The 21347-nt window shown below is 45.0% G+C and overlaps 1 protein-coding gene across 5 annotated transcripts in view; it reads left to right on the top strand.

The window, feature by feature from the left end:
- The window catches only part of KCNK4 (potassium two pore domain channel subfamily K member 4), a 56631-nt gene extending 35555 nt beyond the window's left edge, over positions 1-21076 (top strand). For all 5 annotated transcript variants that reach the window (XM_083163818.1, XM_083163822.1, XM_083163819.1 and 2 more), the window contains exons 6-7: positions 2293-2432; positions 19935-21076. In XM_083163818.1, the coding sequence (XP_083019944.1) occupies positions 2293-2432; positions 19935-20429 (635 nt within the window). In that variant the 3' untranslated portion in view covers positions 20430-21076. The remainder of the gene's footprint in view (positions 1-2292; positions 2433-19934) is intronic.
- The last annotated feature ends 271 nt before the right edge of the window (positions 21077-21347 follow it).

Here is a 21347-nt window from a genome sequence, read left to right as displayed (position 1 = left end):
AAAGAGACCTGCAATAAGAAAACAGGTGCACATAAGGACAGATACATGTAATATGCAGACAGGTAGGTGCAGATAAATACAGACACATGCAATAGGCGGACAGGTGGGTGCACATAAATACAGACACGTGCAATAGGCGGACAGGTGGGTGCACATAAATACAGACATGTGCAATAAGCAGACAGGTAGGTGCACATAAATACAGATGTGCAATAGGCAGACAGGTAGGTGCACAGACAGACAGACACATGCAATAAGAAGACAGGTAGGTGCATATAAATACAGACACGTGCCATAGGCGGACAGGTAGGCGCACATAAATACAGACACGTGCAATAGGCGGACAGGTAGGCGCACATAAATACAGACACGTGCAATAGGCGGACAGGTAGGCGCACATAAATACAGACACATGCAATAGGCGGACAGGTAGGTGCATATAAATACAGACACGTGCCATAGGCGGACAGGTAGGCGCACATAAATACAGACACATGCAATAGGCGGACAGGTAGGTGCATATAAATACAGACACGTGCCATAGGCGGACAGGTAGGCGCACATAAATACAGACACATGCAATAGGCGGACAGGTAGGCGCACATAAATACAGACACGTGCAATAGGCGGACAGGTAGGTGCACATAAATACAGACACATGCAATAGGCGGACAGGTAGGTGCACATAAATACAGACACATGCAATAGGCGGACAGGTAGGTGCACATAAATACAGACACGTGCAATAGGCGGACAGGTAGGTGCACATAAATACAGACACGTGCAATAGGCGGACAGGTAGGCGCACATAAATACAGACACGTGCAATAGGCGGACAGGTAGGCGCACATAAATACAGACACATGCAATAGGCGGACAGGTAGGTGCACATAAATACAGACACGTGCAATAGGCGGACAGGTAGGGGCACATAAATACAGACATGTGCAATAGGCGGACAGGTAGGTGCACATAAATACAGACACGTGCAATAGGCGGACAGGTAGGTGCACATAAATACAGACACATGCAATAGGCGGACAGGTAGGCGCACATAAATACAGACACATGCAATAGGCGGACAGGTAGGCGCACATAAATACAGACACGTGCAATAGGCGGACAGGTAGGAGCACATAAATACAGACACATGCAATAGGCGGACAGGTAGGTGCACATAAATACAGACACGTGCAATAGGCGGACAGGTAGGTGCACATAAATACAGACACGTGCAATAGGCGGACAGGTAGGGGCACATAAATACAGACACGTGCAATAGGCAGACAGGTAGGCGCACATAAATACAGACACGTGCAATAGGCGGACAGGTAGGGGCACATAAATACAGACATGTGCAATAGGCGGACAGGTAGGGGCACATAAATACAGACACATGCAATAGGCGGACAGGTAGGGGCACATAAATACAGACATGTGCAATAGGCGGACAGGTAGTGCAAACAGTGGCAAACACATGCAGTAGCCAGACAATTAGCCCTAGCTAAATAGTGTGATAAATTGAACCACATAAAGAAACATTGCATTTGTGACCCCATATAGTTGTACTATGCATGCATACACAAGTACAGATACAGCTGGCCACATCTTTGCAGGGGCTGGCGATTCTATCACCAGCCCCCGCCAGTGGCTGACTACTGCCGGGGGCGCGCGCACGTGCCCCGTGGCAACGGAGCCTGCCGCCGATCCCCGCCGCCTCCCCCGCCGTCGCCACTGGTCCCCCTCGCCGCTCCGACCCCCCCCAAACTGGGCAGCCTTTCCCTGAAGCAGAGACAGGCCGGGAGACGATACCCAGCCATCGTGATACTTGTACACGCGTGCGCGTCCCAGTCCCTATCGCCAGCGCTCTCGCCAGTGAAAGGGATCTGGCGGGCGCCGGTAACAGATGGAGCCAGCTCCATCTGTATAGCATGTCCCTTAGAGATGAACCCTATGTAGAGATGGCTTTATCTTTAGATATACCTTTTTATTGTCACTCATTTGTTTGATTTGGTTCTCTTTATCTATTCTTGGGACTTGTGTGAAAATCTGAGGTAGTTTTAGGCCAAATTTCAACAGAAATATCAAAAATTCTGATGGGTTCACAAACTTTCCAGCACCACTGTGTATAATATTTATTTTAAGGGTGAGTCTCAGAGCTTAGTATTTTTTTGGTGATTCTTAAAATTCATTCTATTAATCATCATGGTCACTGCTAGGTTATTGGTGGTTGTATTATGGGAGATGTAATAAGAAAGTGTGGGTGCTGATATTTCCCATGTTGTTTTGTAGGTGACGGTGCTGGCAATGAACACACATGGTACAAACCACTTGTCTGGTTTTGGATTCTGCTCGGACTTGCCTACTTTGCTTCTATCCTGACAATGATTGGTAATTGGCTGAGAGTTCTGTCCAGAAAAACACGAGCAGAGGTAACGACAACCCTTAGAATAAAAGCAGTAGTTTGCCTTTTACAACCACTTTTAACTAAATCAAATCTCCTATCCATACCTTTGAAAGCTGGACTCCTGCTTGTACTTTTTGGAGGAGTCTGGGGATAGTACAGTAGTTCACGCTCCTGCATCCCATCCACGTCCTTGTGAAATGGGTGGGTGTGGTGTGATTCCCAGAGAATTGCTTCATCTCTGCCACTATCCTCTTCCTTTATTTTTTTAACCCAGTGATTAATGATGCCTGATGCCTGATGCCTTCTGGTACTGCCCCAGATTAGTCACATGCATTGGAATCCTGACAGTCAGGATCCCCACTTACAGGGACCCCCATGAGGGAGCATAGAACCTCTGGCTGACACAGCGAGCCACTGAGCCTGCAGTGTGATGAGCACAGCCAGCCCGCAAGGGGCTTCGTAGTGCTCTCCACCCCCTGTCGGAGTTCCGGCAGTTGAGATTCCAATGTCGGTATACTGACCGTTGGCATCCCAACCATCGGGAGGTCATACCGCACCCATCTCACTTTAGTCACTTAACTAGCTAATATATTTTCCAACAACTGCTCAGAAAATTTTGGCTTTATTTTTTATGATTGAATTTGGTTAAATATACCAACAGATATTTAAGATTTCCAAATTGATTGGATTTTAACAAAGTATATTGCACATCTATATAATAAGTTGAAGAATCTGTGTGCGTGTGTGTGTGCGTGTCCGTCGCATTGCGGACACACCGTGGCACTCAGAGACACCAAATTCAGCAACAAGATACCTCTGGACCCGGTGGTGTGCACCTCGAAGCCGTTTTTGGGAAATTTCACTTAGAAATTTAAAAAACACCAAGTTGTAATTTACCTTCATTGATGTTCTGGGGAAAAGATCGATGATCTGGGAAACCGTTTGCAACGGAACAACTCCACACCTGATTTCATTGTTGTCATTGAGTATGAATGACACATTCTAACATTATGGTGAAGGCTTTAAACAATTAGGAAATAATTGAGGATATACATAGACCACACAACACACACACATACACATTGTACACGCACACACACACACACACACACACACACACAGTACACCACATACGCACACATAGCACACAACACACACATTTATACGTAGAGCACCTCACACACTTACACATTGGACAGATACACACACAACACACCACATGCAGTACAATACAAATCCATACACACTACAACACACACCCAAAAACAGTACAACAAACACACAGAACATACACACTTAAACATTGCCAGGATACGCAAAGCACACTACACACACATATATACGTAGCACACATCACAAACTTACACATTCGGCAGATACACACAACACTCACAGTACAACACACACCCACATTCACTACAACACACACCCAAAAACAGTACAATACACAAAACACACACTTAAACATTGCACAGATACACACAGCACACTACACACACACAGATTTATACATAGCACACCTTACGCACTTACACATAGGGCAGATACACACAACACACACACATAACATACCTCTAACAGCACAACACACACCCACATTCACCACACACACCCAAAAAACAGTACGACACACACAAAACACACACTTAAACATTGCACAGATACACAAAGACACAACAAACACATACTGTATATACGTAGCACACCTCACACACTTACGCATTGGACAGATACATACAATACAACACACACAACCACATACACTACAACACACACTCAAAAACAGTACAACACACACAAACACACAGAACACATAAAAAAAAAATTGCCGTTTATTTAACCGTCTGTACCGGCAAATAAAAACTGTACCTAATATACCGTTTCTACTTTGTTCCCCATATCCGTTCCTCCAGTCCTCCAGCCTGTCACTGTGCTCCCCGGCCAGTTGCACTGAGAAATCTTTGTCCTGGCCAATGCACCCATTGATCAATACAAAGTGGGTACACTGCACTCACCCTGTAAGTCAGTTGGATATCAGGCACAGCTCTGCCTTAAGGGTTTCCCAGACTCTTTTGGTTCATAGATAATGTTTGGTCGATGGGCATGAGCGCTGCATGCATTTGTTTGAATGTTATGAGTGTAAGAAGTTGAAGAATAAGACTGAGATGAAGATTTGTCACGTTATAGTCTACAATATACTCAATAAATTGGTAAATATGTGTACATAGAAGTACAGTACAATCAAGAAATGAAAGTAGGATTAAAAAATTAATTCTGATTCAAACTGATAATTATTTGGATGGCGGTGGGTTGCGAAACAAATCTATAGGTGGAGGGGGTATGGATATTGTGGGCATAATTGGTGTTTGGTACACCTACAGGGGGTCCCCAGTTGATGAGAAATTCTTACTACAGTGTCACCGTAGGGGGATTTCCAATTGGGGTTCAGGTGGTCTTTTAGGGACCCCTTTACAATCCCGTTGGTCTCTTCTCCTGGAGCCTACGGTCTCCCTCAGTGATTGACTATCATTAAGGGAGACTGTAAGCTCAAGGAGAAAAGACCTACAGGATTGTAAAGGGTCCCTAAAAGACCACCTGGACCCCAATTGGGAATCCCCCTATGGTGACACTGTGACCGTGACACTGTAGTGAAAATCCCATCAATTGAGGGCCCCCTGTAGGTGTAACAAACACCAATTATGCCCTAATTCATTTCTTGATTGTACTTCTATGTACACTTACATTTTTTTCACGATTTATTGAGTAAATTGTACACTTTGTAACATGGCAATTCTTTTTCTCAGTCTTATTCTTCAACTTCTTAAACTCAAAACCTTATCAATGCATCCATTGATGATTGTGATGGCTGGATCAGTGGATTGGCCCGGCGGGTGTAGGGAAGAATTTGGCCCATTGCACCCATTCCCAGTGGTGCATTACAGTGGTGCGGATAGTGTGCGTCGCGTCATGACATCATGTGGCCAGGCCCGCGGACCTGCTCCCACACTCAGGGGCTGCCCCACTGTTTGGTAGAGATGCTCGGTGCATGTGCTTTACAGATCCCCAGACCTCAGAGACTGCTGCAGGCAGGTTCGGTGAGGGCAGTGGCAGGGAGCAGTGAATTTTTAATTAATTATGGCGCGGTAAGTAACGCCCACCCCGGACCCCACGCACTCAGCGCCTGCAATTACACACCCTAGAAACTGTACCATTGAAAGTATAGAAATTGAGGTGTGGACATGTCCCTTTCTGATTTTGTACCGATTTCTGACCCTCAGAAGGTAGGTGTTAAATCTCAGGAGTGGATGTGGATGTGGGTGCTAAATCTCAGGAGTGGATGTGGAATTCATCAACACTTACAAGTTTTCAACTCAGGAGCATTGTGTTTCAAACAACAACACCACACCTGATTTCATTGCCATCATTGAGTATCAATGCAAACACATTCTAACATTATGGTGGAATCTATAACAAATTACAATCTTAGGTCTTTGTCACAGCATACTGTAAGATGACATTTTTCAGCAATTTTGGAAATAAAGAAACCCCAAGGTTTTCCCGGGCAACGCCGGGCGGGTCAGCTAGTGTATAATAATTACAGTATAATATGAAGACTGAATTTATTATTTATTGTATTTACTTTGTGACACTACTACAATTTTTTTCTGAAAACCCCTGATGAAGTCTCGCAAGAGATTAAATGCATTGGTTATATATATTATAAAAGGTTTGCCGTTCAGATAGGACACAGCAGACAGGTTTCAGTATTTTCAGTAGTTTTTTTTATTTCATACAAGCCACAAATACTCTGTACAGCAACCCAAACTTTATACAAACAATCAATGAAGGGTGCCTCTGGGCACTGGCAGTCCAAGTCCGTGGTGCTACAATACTTAGGCCTACTTACTGGCCCCTACTGGGCATCAGTGCAATGCGCAGCAAACTGAACAATGTTTAAATCTCTTCCACGGCATTTAGCCCAGTTCCCACCTGTAGCTGGGCAGGTCTAAAAACCTGGACTGGAACTGTGTACCTGTAAGTTGTAGTGTGTATTGAATTGTGGTGCTCTTTGTTACCTGTACTCTATTTTTTGTTACTTACTGTAATTTTGAGTTTTGTCTCCCCATACTGTTCTATTGTTTGCCCTTTGTACAGCACTGCAAAACATTTGTGGTACCTTATATATAAAATATAATAATATAGTAAGACTACAGAGCAGTTTTCCGTGAAATGTCTCTGCTCTGAGAAGGTGCACCCTAGATATTTGCTTATGAATCCCATAATGTGTCAAATGGATTGTGTACATAAAGACAGGCATATGAGGCATTAACATAGGCGAATCTAGGGGGTGGTCCGGGGGTGCACAGGACCACCCATTAGCCCATTGTGTAGCTGAGGGATGGGGCTTTCCAACGAGCTCAGCCCCGTGTCTCTAGCCCCCTGGGAACCGGATATACGGCCAGGCAAAGCTGGAACATTTTCCCTATAGGATAACATGGGACGCGCTAATTCCGACCCCCACCCAGTTCAACTGCTGCCAGTTCCCCCTTCGGCATCCCAGAAGCTCAAGGTCGATCTCAGTCGAACCCAAATCGCTGGGCCTTCAATCTGATACCAGGCTGGATTCATATGGGTGTTAATGGTGATTAAAATATAACCAGAGTGACGATAAGTGAAAAGCGTTGGTTACGTAATAAGTCCGCAACCAACGTACCCTTTATACCTAACTGCGTGCGAACAAAACGTAGCGCAGCGCAGCGTACAGTCTATTGTATGTTATACACCAAGAACCGATACCTTAATAAGAGATCCTTTCGCAGGACTTTGTCTCCAATTGTGCGAATATACCTTAAAGGACAGAGTCTGCAATGTAAGGACAGAGTCCTTAATGTACCTTATCGCTATTATGCGAATAACTAGACACGACCACTGAATAGAAGTAAGGAGGTTAGAACTCCGTAAAAAGATTGTATTAAAGTCCCTAATGGACAAAAGGGGGTTACAGAAATAAGAATAAACAGGTATAACAAGGGATACAATACAATAACAATGAATACTAAACAAACTCTGCTAAGGGGAAAGAATACAAATACAAAACACAATCAGCCAACAATAACTACAAGGATAAATACCGTGATAAATGCAACCGTTACCCGTCTCACTCTAGTATGCGAAGCGCAGTCCGGTCAGAGCTCACTATCGTTCAGGAATGAGCGATAGTCCGGTAGGAAGGTCCAGGGAAGGTAGTTGTGCCGAAGTGACCGAGCCTGCTCCGGGTCGCCTATCTTATAGGGTCAGAAAGGGGAGGTCAAAGGCCATTCTCATTGGTCAGAGATCATATGTCCGGTCCACTGTGATTGGAGGTTAGACGCTGTACCTGGTCTGACCAGGTGCAGGGGAGTGAACTTTAAGAGTCCTTTGTTCGGTGGTTTCGGCGTCAGCAAGGATAAGAACCGGTTTTATCTAGTTTCCTTTGTTAACTACTTACAACAGAAACTGTCTCTGGAATATGGATTTAATCCATAACTTTCGGACAGTGTACATTGCGAAATATTCGCAATGACCGGAATACTCCGCATAATGAGCTGAACGGAACGGTACTAAACACGATATAGACAGGTGTGTGCAGGGCTAACTAAGCTATGTGTGGCGTTCTAAACCTTTTAACTATATTTCATTTCGTGTAAGTGTGTTATTATGAATTTATATGTGATAGTATGTCTACCCTTCTGGTCCACATTGTCACACATACTCGGGTATGGAAACTTTATTTGCGCAACTCTGCGAACCAAAATGGCGGCCATACTATCACAAAATGGCGTGTGTGTACCTAGACTTCCACAGTCCACCCTTTAACAGTAAATATAAAACTGTTACATTACAAAACATTTCACACGACAATACAGAAATTCATAATCCTAACAGAGAAATTGGGATACATGAATTAAACATATAAGGGGAGTAAGCCATCTGCTCTCGGCTGATCCAGGATCATGGATAAACGATGGGCCGCATTTATCGAACAACCTACTCAGGGTCACGAAGGATAATGTACAATTTTGGGATAAAAATAAAAACAGGGGTGGTTACAACATATACACGTTCACAAATATGGTTTCCTTAAAGGGAGGTGGTTTCGATTTTAGGGTCATATACCAAACCCTGGTCTTCCTCTGTATCTCTCGTTCTTACACTCATGATTTCGGTACGTTTTGTCTTTCCCCGGGTCACCACCTTTATACATTTGAACAATAGCACAAAGACTATGATGGTACCACCGATACAGAGAAGGAGTTTTCCTATGCTAGCTATGATCCCCTGCGCCCATTCTCCTAGACCAGAGAACCAGTGCATTGGATTCAACCAGGAGGTCCATTCGCTAACTTTGTTACCTATTTCTGCCAGGCTGATATTATGTTCCCTTCTAAATTCCCATTTAAGCTGAAGAATCTCATCCATCCGGTGATCGATGATTTCTTCTGGGTCTTCAGTATTGTTGGTGATATATGTACAACATTTCACCCCAAACTGTGTAGAGAGGGTGACACAATATCCTCCTGTCATAGCTGTCAGATAGTTCAACACCATTCGATGTTGAACTAGCTCTCTTTTATACGCTTGTAACTCCTTCCCAGTGTATCTAAAGGTGTCATCATAAATCTCAGTGATGTTATCTACCAAGCTTGCTAATGCTTGTATATACTTAAAATTGATAACTCCTCTGGCGGTATGGGTGATATCTAATGCAATGAGGAATTGGATACCGAACGACTCGTGTATCATTTCAGAAGCTAGGGGTTCTTTTCTTATTGTTAAATCCCTTTTATGGATTTGGTCATAATGGGTATGAGTGTAAGGAGGAGAAATACCTCTGTGTACGTTCATCATCTCATCGTGTGTGAGGGTCATCACTTCCGGTAACACTCTGCCTAGATAACAAATACCAACGTAGTTCATGGAGAGCCATTTGTACGCCCTTCTACCACAAATATAATAAACATCGTCAGGGAGAAAATAAGGGACAGAGTACTTCATTATCTTGTCACACATTATCCATAAGAACATCCCCGTCCCCTGCTCCCTGACTCGTTCCTCACATGTTTCTGGCTGTAGGGTCATATTACAGTAGCCGGCTGATACTCTGCCGGCCATCATTTTACTTTTCTTCACCGTGTAAACATATTTATAGTGTCTTCCACTGGTTCGGATTTTTAATAATAATTCTTTATCTATGGGCTCTCCATCTGGACGCTGGGAGTAAGTTATTGTCTGGTTTTGCCATGTCACTTCCCAAGTACCAATTGTTCTGGAACTTGAGAAGTTCATACATACCAGGGATTTATCCACTTGGTATGGGTGTAATCTAAGACTAGGGGACCTGGTATACAGGTATCTCTTATCCAATGGCCTCCCCTTATTTAATACGCTTATCTCTGAAATATTGAGCGGGTATGGGACTAGGCCTACACTACTCCTTTTATGTAATACTTGAGAACACACCCAGCATTCTGTTTGGTTTAAAACCTTACCCACTAATGAGTGGTAATCACTCAAAGGATGTTGGCCGGTAGTTGCCTTACTGGTCGACTGACATCGCTGGATGCATCCTTCTTCCATTTTAGGTTGACAATACCTACAGACACAGTACTCACCAGACAATAAATCATCACATAGCCCTTGAACTACGTTTTCCTCATACCTTTTACCTTCTCCTGTCATGGGCAAAGTGTCAAACTGGTTTAGGGATTCTACCTCACCCATATCTGGGTCCATTATTACACTGTCAGGACTCCGCTCCGATCGCTCTAGAATGTGGCAGCCACCAAGTATTTTTGGATGAAAGAAAGAACACAGAAAGAAAACAAAGACATATATGCATAACTGTGAACCTTTTGCTTGGAGTCCTTCCATCATCTCTGCCCAGGAGACTTTTATTTTGCTCTGCTCTTAGACCTTTGTTCGCTCAGGTTGCTCGACCTTGGCTGCTTCTCAGTGTTCCCGAAACAATGCTTCTAGCGACACTTCTTCTCTCTCGCTCTCTGCACACTGGGATTCTGGGTTACTGGCTTTCTTGCAGTGGGACGAATGTATCCAAGTCTCTCTCTCTGCGACTTTAATCGATGTAGTGCTGGTCAACAAAACTTGGTACGGTCCTTCCCAACGGTCTATCAAACAACCTGAGCGTAAGAAATTTCGGATCATAACAAAGTCTCCTGGTTTAAGATTATGACAATTCTCGGTAGGCATATCAGGGTTCAGAAAATTCAGCTGCTTTTGTTGCTCCCTTAGCTGTTTGTTTAGCTTTAGGATATACTGTACAGTTAGCTCATTATTACATTTTAGATCATCCTGTGGGTCTATCATGATGTGTGGCTGCCGACCAAACAGTATCTCGAAGGGGGACAGGTTGAGCGGAGTCCTGGGAGTGGTCCTAATGCTATACAACACAATAGGCAGTGCCTCTGGCCATAACAACCCTGTTTCAGCCATAACTTTACCCAATTTGTTCTTAATAGTACCATTCATTCTCTCAACTTTGGCGCTCGCCTGGGGACGATATGGAGTATGAAGTTTACTATTAATCCCCAGGAGTTTACACATGATTTGGAAGACCTCTCCTGTGAAATGAGTGCCTCTGTCACTCTCAATGACCTTTGGGATACCATATCTACAGACAAACTCCTGACATATTTTCTTTGCTGTAAAGGTAGCGGTGTTGGAGGCAGCGGGGAAAGCCTCCACCCAGCTGGAAAACATGTCAACGCAAACCAATACATATTTCAAATTTCTACAGGGTGGTAACTGTATGAAGTCGATTTGTATTACCTGGAAAGGGCCTTCTGTAGGAGGGATGTGGGATGGCTCTGTTGGGATGGCTTTTCCAACGTTCTTCCTCAAACAGGTGAGGCATGACATTGCCATTCTACCTGCTTGAGAAGCGAACCCTGGTGCACACCAGTAGGCCTTTACCAGCTTGCACATACCTTCCTTCCCAAGATGTGTCAGCCCATGGGCCGCCTCGGCTAGACTAGGAAGGTATGCTCTGGGGGCCACTGGTTTCCCGTATCCATCTCTCCAAAGTCCGGTAGACTCTTGGCCACATCCCTTCGACTTCCATACTGCTCTTTCCTGTGGGGAACACAAATTCTGCATGTCTATCAGTTTGGATGTGGATACTATGTTCAGTGTACAAAGGTTGGTAGGATGGGTGAAAATATTTACAGGGCATGCGGCCCTTTTCGCTGCCTCATCAGCGCGGCTGTTACCAAGTGACACCGGGTCCTTCTCTGATGTGTGAGCTTTGCACTTGATAACAGCCACTCTGTCTGGAAGCTGAATAGCTCCCAGAAGTCTCCTAATATATGTCGCATGCGCCACTGGTGTGCCAGCCGCCGTCATGAAATTTCGGAGGCGCCATAGGGCTCCAAAATCATGGACTACTCCGAAAGCATATCTGGAGTCGGTATATATGTTGACTGATTTTCCTTGGGCCAGTTCACATGCTCTGGTTAGTGCCACCAGTTCCGCTACTTGTGCTGAGTGAGGTGGTCCCAAGGGTTCAGCTTCCACAATACCTTCTCCATCTACTACTGCGTAACCTGTGCACAGCTCTCCCGTGTCCGTCTGTCTATGACAGCTACCATCTGTGAATAAGGTTATGTCTACCTCACTTAATGGGCTGTCGCTTATGTCAGGACGTGCTGTGAAGGTCTGATTCAGGTAGGACATGCAATCATGTTTGTCCTCACTCTCACTAAACTCTGCTTTACCATATTCAGCAACATTCCCATCACCCTCCACCCTTTGTGCCTTGGAAGGCACATGAGGAAGGAATGTGGCTGGGTTTAGTGTGTTGCATCTTTTGATGGTAATATTTACTGGGGCCATCAGCGCCAGTTCCCACTTAGTGAACCGTGCTGAGGACACATGACGTGTTTGGGCAGAATTTAGGAGGGCAGAGACAGCATGGGGAGCATGAACAGTTAAATCGTGTCCCAACACTACGTCCTCACTCTTACTTACTAGTTGTGCTATTGCAGCCACACTTCGTAAGCAAGTTGGGAGTGAGCGTGCTACTGTGTCCAGCTGGCCACTGTAGTACGCTATTGGTCGGTTGGCATCACCATGTTTTTGTACAAGTACTCCTGCCGCACACCCACCTGATTCAGTTCCGTACAGTTCAAAGGGTTTCCCATAATCTGGCATTCCCAGTGCTGGGGCCTTTGTTAGGCTCACCTTTAGTTCCTCGAAAGCCAGCTCAGATTCCTCAGTATGAGAGACCCGCTCAGGCTTAGTTGAGGAAACCATCTCTTGCAGTGGTAATGCCAGAATAGAGAATCCTGGGATCCAATTGCGACAGTATCCACACATGCCTAAGAACGTACGGATCTGATGTTGGGTCTGTGGCAGTACCATGTTCTGAATCGCTTGGATTCTGTCGTCGGTGAGGTGTCTCAGCCCTTGGGTAAGGCAGTGACCCAGATACTTAACCCTGGTCTGGCATAATTGCAGCTTATCCTTTGATACTTTATGTCCTGTCCCTGAGAGATGCATCAGTAGCTGTCTAGTGTCATCCACTGATGACTCCAGTGACTCAGAACACAACAATAAGTCGTCGACATATTGTATCAGTATCGAACCACTCATGGGTTGAAAGGATTGTAAACAATCATGCAAGGCCTGGGAGAAGATGCTGGGGCTGTCTATGAATCCTTGGGGGAGTCGTGTCCAGGTATACTGTACTCCTCTGTAAGTAAAGGCGAACAGATACTGGCTGTCAGGATGCAAAGGGACGGAGAAGAATGCTGAACACAAATCAATGACTGTGAAATGAGTACAATGAGGTGGGATTTGCATTAGTATGACAGCTGGGTTTGGCACTACGGGGAATTGGCTCTCAACTACCTTGTTTACCCCTCTTAAATCCTGCACTAGTCTGTAGCCCCTCCCCCCGCTCTTTTTCACAGGAAAGATGGGACTATTGGCCGTGCTGGAAGTTCTAACTAGGATTTCCTGTTGGAGCAATCGTTGGATCACTGGAAATATTCCTAGCTCAACTTCAGGTTTTAAAGGGTATTGCGGTATTTTTGGGGCTATCCTGCCTTCTTTTAAGCGGATTTCTACTGGAGCTACATTTGCCATTAGCCCAGCGTCCTGTCCATCTTTAGTCCAAAGGGAACCCGGTATTTGTGCTGTAATTTCAGCTACCCTAGATGGATTTGATTCTACAACAGTAGAACACAACATTAGCCTCTGAGGACTGTCCAGCATATCTTGCACTTCTTGTGTAAGATTTTTAGGAGTGTCCAGGTATACCCCATCGGGGGTGCAATAGATGACACATCCCATTTTGCATAGTAAATCTCTACCCAGAAGGTTAGTCGGGGCCGCTGCAGCCAACAGGAAAGAGTGTTTGGTATGCAAAGGCCCGATTGTAACCTCTGCTGGTTTCGTCAGTGGGTAATGTTGTATTTTTCCTGTTACCCCAATTGCCGCTACTGATTGGTTAGTGAAACCCAAGTGAAGAGGAGTGTTGAGAACAGATCTGGCCGCCCCTGTATCAACCAAAAAGGTTTGCCTTACTCCAGCTATATCAACCTTCACCTGAGGTTCCTCTCCAAGGTGTTGAGTTAGTCTAACTGGCTGTAGGATACAGGTATGACCTGTTTCCTATGGTCTGACCTGGGTTGCCCTTAGCACAGTGTCAGCCATCAGATGGGGAGGAGGCATGTTGCGTGACCTGTCTGTCTCCTCCCATTGTCTAGGGGCTGGGTATCTCCGTGTCTCACCTCTGTGAGATTCCCATTCTCGCTTATGTGTTTGGTAATTCCTGGGGTTTCCTGCCCTGCAATGAGCTGAGTAATGACCTTCCCTATTGCAGTTGTAACAGATAATTGGTTTTCTACCTGTGTCCCTGGTGTTTCGTGGTTGTTGGTATGCAGCTTTGTTTGGGGCATTAGTAAGGGCTTGGATGCTAACCATCATCAGTTTGTCAGTTTGCAGTTCCCTGTGCTTCTTGATGTTGCGGTCGTGGTCCACAGCAGATTCCCGTAGGGCATCCACTGTCATTCCACGCCAATTTGGAAAAGAAGTTTGGACTCTGGCTCTCAGGTTTTCCCTAAGCCCTTCCACCAGCACAGAGACAATCATCTCCCTCAGGTGGGGGTCGTCCTTAGGCTCGGAGACACCAGTGTACTTTGATACCTCCAGTAAGGCCTTTGTAAAATAATCAGCAGCAGTTTCGCCATCTTTCTGTTTGATGGTGAAAATCTTGCTATATTCTACTGCCGCAGGAAAATATACTCCCAACTGTAAGTTAATCAGGCGTATATTCTCCTGGTTGATCTCATCATTTATCTCCTTGTCCACTTTCAATCCACTATCCTGAATGAATTTCGGGATGTCAATGTGAGTGGGGAGACAGGCCCTCAACATGATTCTCCAATCCTTGTTGGTGGGCTCATCAGAGTTTCCTAGATCCCTTACAAATTTCCGGCACACTGCCAGATCTTTCCTTGGGTCAGGGAAATCTGTAATGATGGACCGCAGCTCTAACCGTGTCCATGGGTTTAGCATGGTCATCTTTCTGGTAGGTATCACACCCTCTCTGTCTGCCTTACCATAGGGAACCTCCAGTGTGCGTACAGGGTATGTTTGTACCACATTCGCATTACTGGGACCTGCTTGGGAGTCAATTGTGTCTGTGCTGTGTGGTGCATCATTACCTGAGTCCGATACTATGCTGTTGGCATCAGCCGTCTCCTCCTCCTGTGCTGGGGCCTCAACAGCGGGTTGAGCTTTTCCCTCAATCATATTAATTGCATGAGAGACGGCCAGTGCCAACAGCTGCTCGTTTTCCTCTCGGGTTTCCTTGTAAGGGGATAAAACAGGGTACAAGTTAGTAACAGGTACATGATTACTTAGGTCTTTCTTATGAGACATTAACCCCTTCGGCACATATGGGGGTGGGGGAGCTGATTCTAGTGTGGCAGCGGTTGCATTTGCATTTTTATTGTGGCTGATTGCATCAGGTATTGCCAGACCTCTGGTTCCCCATTGTTCCTGTCCTTCCTTCTGCCACAATTTAAGAATATTTATATGCTTCACTCTCTCCTTACGACTGGAGAGTAGGCATATTTCATCTTTTACTGCCGATAAGATTTCTGGATCGAAGCTACCAACACTGGGAAATTCTAACTTGCTGCCTTGTGTCATTTTTCTCCATTTATTTTGGTAAACAACTGCGAGTTCACCGTGCTTCTTGCACATAATAAAAGCAGCCGATCCTCTTGGCCGGCTTGCTTCCTCCCTATCTTGCACGTTATCACAGCGTGACCCGTTATTACCCATAGTTACAGGAATAAACGTTCACCGCTTAATAGATATCGGTGGGTTATTACTTATCTGAGAGCTCCCCAAACACTCACTTCTACAGCTTCCTAGAACATCCCACAGTCAAGCAGGTGCGAAGGATACGAGGTATGATACTCAATCACCAAGTCTTTCAACTAGCAGCGAACTTCTAGCCAACTTGCTTGATGCGGCACAATTTTTCCAGGGTATAACAAACTTGTTTTCCTATACCCCCAAAAATCGGATTTCTAAAGTAGCTAATCGGAAACAAGTGCGTTCCGATATATCTTCTTGTACCCTCCTAGCGGAATTAATTCCACTGAAGGGGCAGTTCCTATGGGCACGTCGTCACGTGAACCCTAACCTTGTCCTACTTGGACTGTCCTACACTGGACTACACTGCGCTTGAGTCGTGTCGTCACACACCCGTTCGCCTCAGTTATTTTTCACACTGGGCGCTGGTTACACCTTGGTCTTATGCATATATTTGAAATATTTCTGTACAGAAAATTTTCCCAGGCCGGTAGCTTTTCACTAGATACTTATGCAGGTATAAATCCCTTACAACACTCTATAGGAATCTATTAAAATAATGCTTGAGTTGCTTGTTTTTAAAAAAATGAACAAAAAGAAAAAAACTTATTTTCTTTTATTAATCACCGCCTCATTCGCAGTATATTGCTATACTGTTTAAATAAAACTGGTGGTTAAATACTGTTCACCTTTGAATTCCTATGTGTGCTGCATGTGCAGTACCAATGAACAGCCACGTGTGTACATGCACTGTTCACAGGCCGCCGATGAATCGGCCACCCACGTGTTCTATAGTGTATTTGCAAGGTTGCACTCGGGTTTCGCTATACGCAGTAATTGCGCCTAAATGTGGAATAAATCCCTTAACTCCGTCCGAAAGTTACGTATCAAGATGCGAAATAAATCCCGCACTTAATCCGTAAATCTCGTACAAAGATGCGAAAATTTCCCGATATGGGCACGTGCGCGCGCACCTTGCGTAATACACAATAGACGCTTTACGTTACTGCAAAAGGCCCAGGACTTGTCGCCACGTGGCTGAGTCCCTGGTTTTGCAGTAACTAACAAAATGTTATAGCTTTGCACAGAGGGGATCCTCTATGTACTATAATAAACACAGACTCCACGTGTGCGAACCTTATCGCACGTGGTACATATACTATAATAAACAAGCAGCCCAAGACACTATACCCCGTTAAACTACTTGTGGCAGGCAGAAGTACAGTTTACTAAACACTTAGGTATGATATGCTTTTTAAAAACACGTGGCTTTCACTTATTGTACTCCGGGTTCAGCGCTAGCACTTCTCGAACCCCGCACCGCCGCGGACTCGGCCTATCCAGCAATGGAAACAAATAAATACTTCCACCCTTTAGCTGGTATAGGTCGAGTCGCACGCCTGGTACTGAGAGTTCTGGAATGTGGAGCGGACGGACGTGCCCCCAATTGTTAATGGTGATTAAAATATAACCAGAGTGACGATAAGTGAAAAGCGTTGGTTACGTAATAAGTCCGCAACCAACGTACCCTTTATACCTAACTGCGTGCGAACAAAACGTAGCGCAGCGCAGCGTACAGTCTATTGTATGTTATACACCAAGAACCGATACCTTAATAAGAGATCCTTTCGCAGGACTTTGTCTCCAATTGTGCGAATATACCTTAAAGGACAGAGTCCGCAATGTAAGGACAGAGTCCTTAATGTACCTTATCGCTATTATGCGAATAACTAGACACGACCACTGAATAGAAGTAAGGAGGTTAGAACTCCGTAAAAAGATTGTATTAAAGTCCCTAATGGACAAAAGGGGGTTACAGAAATAAGAATAAACAGGTATAACAAGGGATACAATACAATAACAATGAATACTAAACAAACTCTGCTAAGGGGAAAGAATACAAATACAAAACACAATCAGCCAACAATAACTACAAGGATAAATACCGTGATAAATGCAACCGTTACCCGTCTCACTCTAGTATGCGAAGCGCAGTCCGGTCAGAGCTCACTATCGTTCAGGAATGAGCGATAGTCCGGTAGGAAGGTCCAGGGAAGGTAGTTGTGCCGAAGTGACCGAGCCTGCTCCGGGTCGCCTATCTTATAGGGTCAGAAAGGGGAGGTCAAAGGCCATTCTCATTGGTCAGAGATCATATGTCCGGTCCACTGTGATTGGAGGTTAGACGCTGTACCTGGTCTGACCAGGTGCAGGGGAGTGAACTTTAAGAGTCCTTTGTTCGGTGGTTTCGGCGTCAGCAAGGATAAGAACCGGTTTTATCTAGTTTCCTTTGTTAACTACTTACAACAGAAACTGTCTCTGGAATATGGATTTAATCCATAACTTTCGGACAGTGTACATTGCGAAATATTCGCAATGACCGGAATACTCCGCATAATGAGCTGAACGGAACGGTACTAAACACGATATAGACAGGTGTGTGCAGGGCTAACTAAGCTATGTGTGGCGTTCTAAACCTTTTAACTATATTTCATTTCGTGTAAGTGTGTTATTATGAATTTATATGTGATAGTATGTCTACCCTTCTGGTCCACATTGTCACACATACTCGGGTATGGAAACTTTATTTGCGCAACTCTGCGAACCAAAATGGCGGCCATACTATCACAAAATGGCGTGTGTGTACCTAGACTTCCACATGGGTTAATTGGTTCCGGGGATATTGGGGTTAACCCGTTTTTTTTTCATTTCTTAAATGTAATTTCATGACTGTTTATGTTCTTTGAGGGCAGATTTCTCTGGAACCAAACAGTCCAGTTTCACGGGACCAAAATTATTCGTAGCCAACTCAAAAGTTCTTCAATATGATACTGGTCTCATGTAAATGGGTCAGTTGGTTCCGAAGATATAGCTGGTTGGTTAAAGGGGGGTAGGGAGAGGGGAGTGGTTGTCTCTCCCACTCACACCAGAAAATGCAGGGACTAGGCTGGTGTATAAGGGGTCAGCCTGGGAATGTCCCTGCATGATCCTGGGACCATATTCCCGGGTAAATCCCTACATTTTCTGTGAAAGGGGTATTATTTCAAACAGCCGTGACATGCAGTGCTCTGAATACAGCCTGGCAGCCTCCTGCTTTCTGCCCAGCTGTCAATGACTGTCTCCCCTGCAGCTTCCGCTCCAATTCTTCTCTCAGCTTTCACCTCAGCCCCCCCCCCCCCCTTTTAATCATGTGGTGCCGGCGCCCCCGGCGTCACGCACAACAACAACGCGCACAATATTTCAAATGTCCACTCGGGTAGAGAGGACACCAGGAGGGGAGTGGGAGCGTGCTCTGCGCTGCGCTCTGCACCTCTCCCCATAGAAGCAGCTGCACTGCTCTCCATCTCTCCCTGCAGCAGCAGTGAAGGCTCATATAAAAATTTACAGTAAGTGGCACTTTTGGGGGCATTGCTTAAGGGACGCTACAAGTGGCGGTATGTGGGGGCATTACGCATAATGTGTGGCTTAATGTGTAAGGGGCATTATGTGTGCGGCATCATGTGGAAGGGGCATTATATGTTAGGGACATTATGTGTGCAGCATCATGTGTAATGGGTACTATGGTGCGCGTCATCATGTGGAATGGTTACTATGGTGTGCGTCATCATGTGTAATGGGTACTATGGTGTGCGTCATCATGTGTAATGGGTACTATGGTGTGCGGCATCATGTGTAATGGGTACTATGGTGCCATCAAGCAAGAACCCCCTAGCAATGAGCATGTAGGTAAGCAGCAATATGTAATGGGCATTACGGTTTGTTATAAAGTATATAATGGGCATCATGATGTGTGGCACAATGTGTAATGGGCATTATGGTGTGTGGCCTTATGTGTAATTGGCATTACGGCGTGTGGCTTTATGTGTAATGGGTATTACGGAGTTTGCTAAAATGTGTAATGGGCATTACTGTGTATGGTCTAAAATGTAATACCACACCCCTTTTTGTGATGCCACGCCTCCTTCCCATGAGGCCACACCCTTTTTTGCCGCGCGGCTACGCCGCGCAAAGGTCCCCCTACCGTTATGTCTAGATCTGGGACCACCCATTACCATCATTCTAGATTCGCCTATGGGCATTAAAGTAGAAGATTTCTAAAAGCCCTTTCTGATTCCTTCCCGTTCTGATCCCTTCCTGATTTCAGATGGGTGGTTTAACAGCTCATGCAGCAAACTGGACAGCAAGTATGACTGCTGATATGAAACTTCCCCACCGCGGGATCAGCATAAACTTTCAGGAACGAATACAGCGGCAAAAGGGGGTACACGAGCCAGGAGAACTAGAAAAGGACTATGAGGAAGAAGAAGAAGAAGGGGAAGAGAAGGGGGATCACCATGAGAGAGAAAATGAAGACTTCAAAACGCCTCCAGTTTCTACCCCTATCACCACACAGACACCACCGCTCACTCCTGCACTCAGAGCAGAGGATGCTGGGAAACGAGTCATGGAGTTGGGGGAAAACATGGCTTTTATTGATGAATCTTCCGATTCGCAGAGTGAGAGGGGCGCAGAGGAAGAGACAGGAGATGAAAAAGGGAAAGTGCTAAAAACCAAGAGGAGACGGAGGACAGGTGCAAGGGGAGTTAGGGGAGACAATAATCCAGGACCACGGAATCGAGATAAAGGAGAAAGTGGTTAGAAACGGAATTTGCCTTAATAGTAAATTCTGCTTTAATAAATTTCAACCCTACCAAAGTGCCACTCCCCTCCCTGCACTGTATTACCATGCTGTCCACCAATTACTACTTGTGCAGGATATATGTACCTGCCGGCTAATGTTTCTGATCTCTCTTGCATTACTCACTTGACTAGTGTTGATATATAAAGTGATTTGTAACCTTAGCCAGATTATTTTGATACTCAACTGGCTATTTTCAATAATAAACTGATTTTCTACTTTCCCTCAATACATATCCAAGAGGTCATGTTGGCTGTGACAATACCACACAATCACAGAGTTACTGCTGCACTATGGGTGTTATTATGGTTCACTCCCTCTGGCAAATTCCTTCTTAGATGATCAAAACCATGTGCACTGCATTGGGGTAGATGTGAAATGTGAAGAGAGAATTACATTTGGGTGAGATATTTTGTTTCTGTGCAGGGAAAATACTGACTGCTTTATTTTTACACTGCAATATAGATCTCACTTTAAAGTAAAACCGCACCCAAATCTAACTCTCTCTGCACATTTTACATCTGCCCCCCTTCAGTGCACATGGTTTTGTCCATCTAAGAATTTGCCAGGAGTGAACCAGAATAACCCCCTATCGACCATATTCTCTAAGCTTCAATGGTGATAAAATGGAGAGTGATAAACAGCCAGCCAATCAGCTCCTGTCTGACATTTTTAAAATACAGTCTGTGACATGGCAGGAAGGAGCTGATTGGCTGGCTGTTTATCACTCTCCATTTTATCACCATTGAAGCTTAGAGAATCTAGCCCTATGTCACTTATACACTGGCCAGGTTCCAATATGCAGCATACCAATACATATGAGTTCAACCCTACTGCAGCATGTTACACACACATACGTGCACTGCTGCTGCAACATGG

Source organism: Crinia signifera, chromosome 11 (assembly GCF_055691185.1).
Source record: "Crinia signifera chromosome 11, ASM5569118v1, whole genome shotgun sequence".
NCBI lineage: Eukaryota > Metazoa > Chordata > Amphibia > Anura > Myobatrachidae > Crinia > Crinia signifera.
The sequence above is the reverse complement of the archived record's forward strand: the minus strand, read 5'-3'. Positions and strand labels throughout refer to the sequence as shown.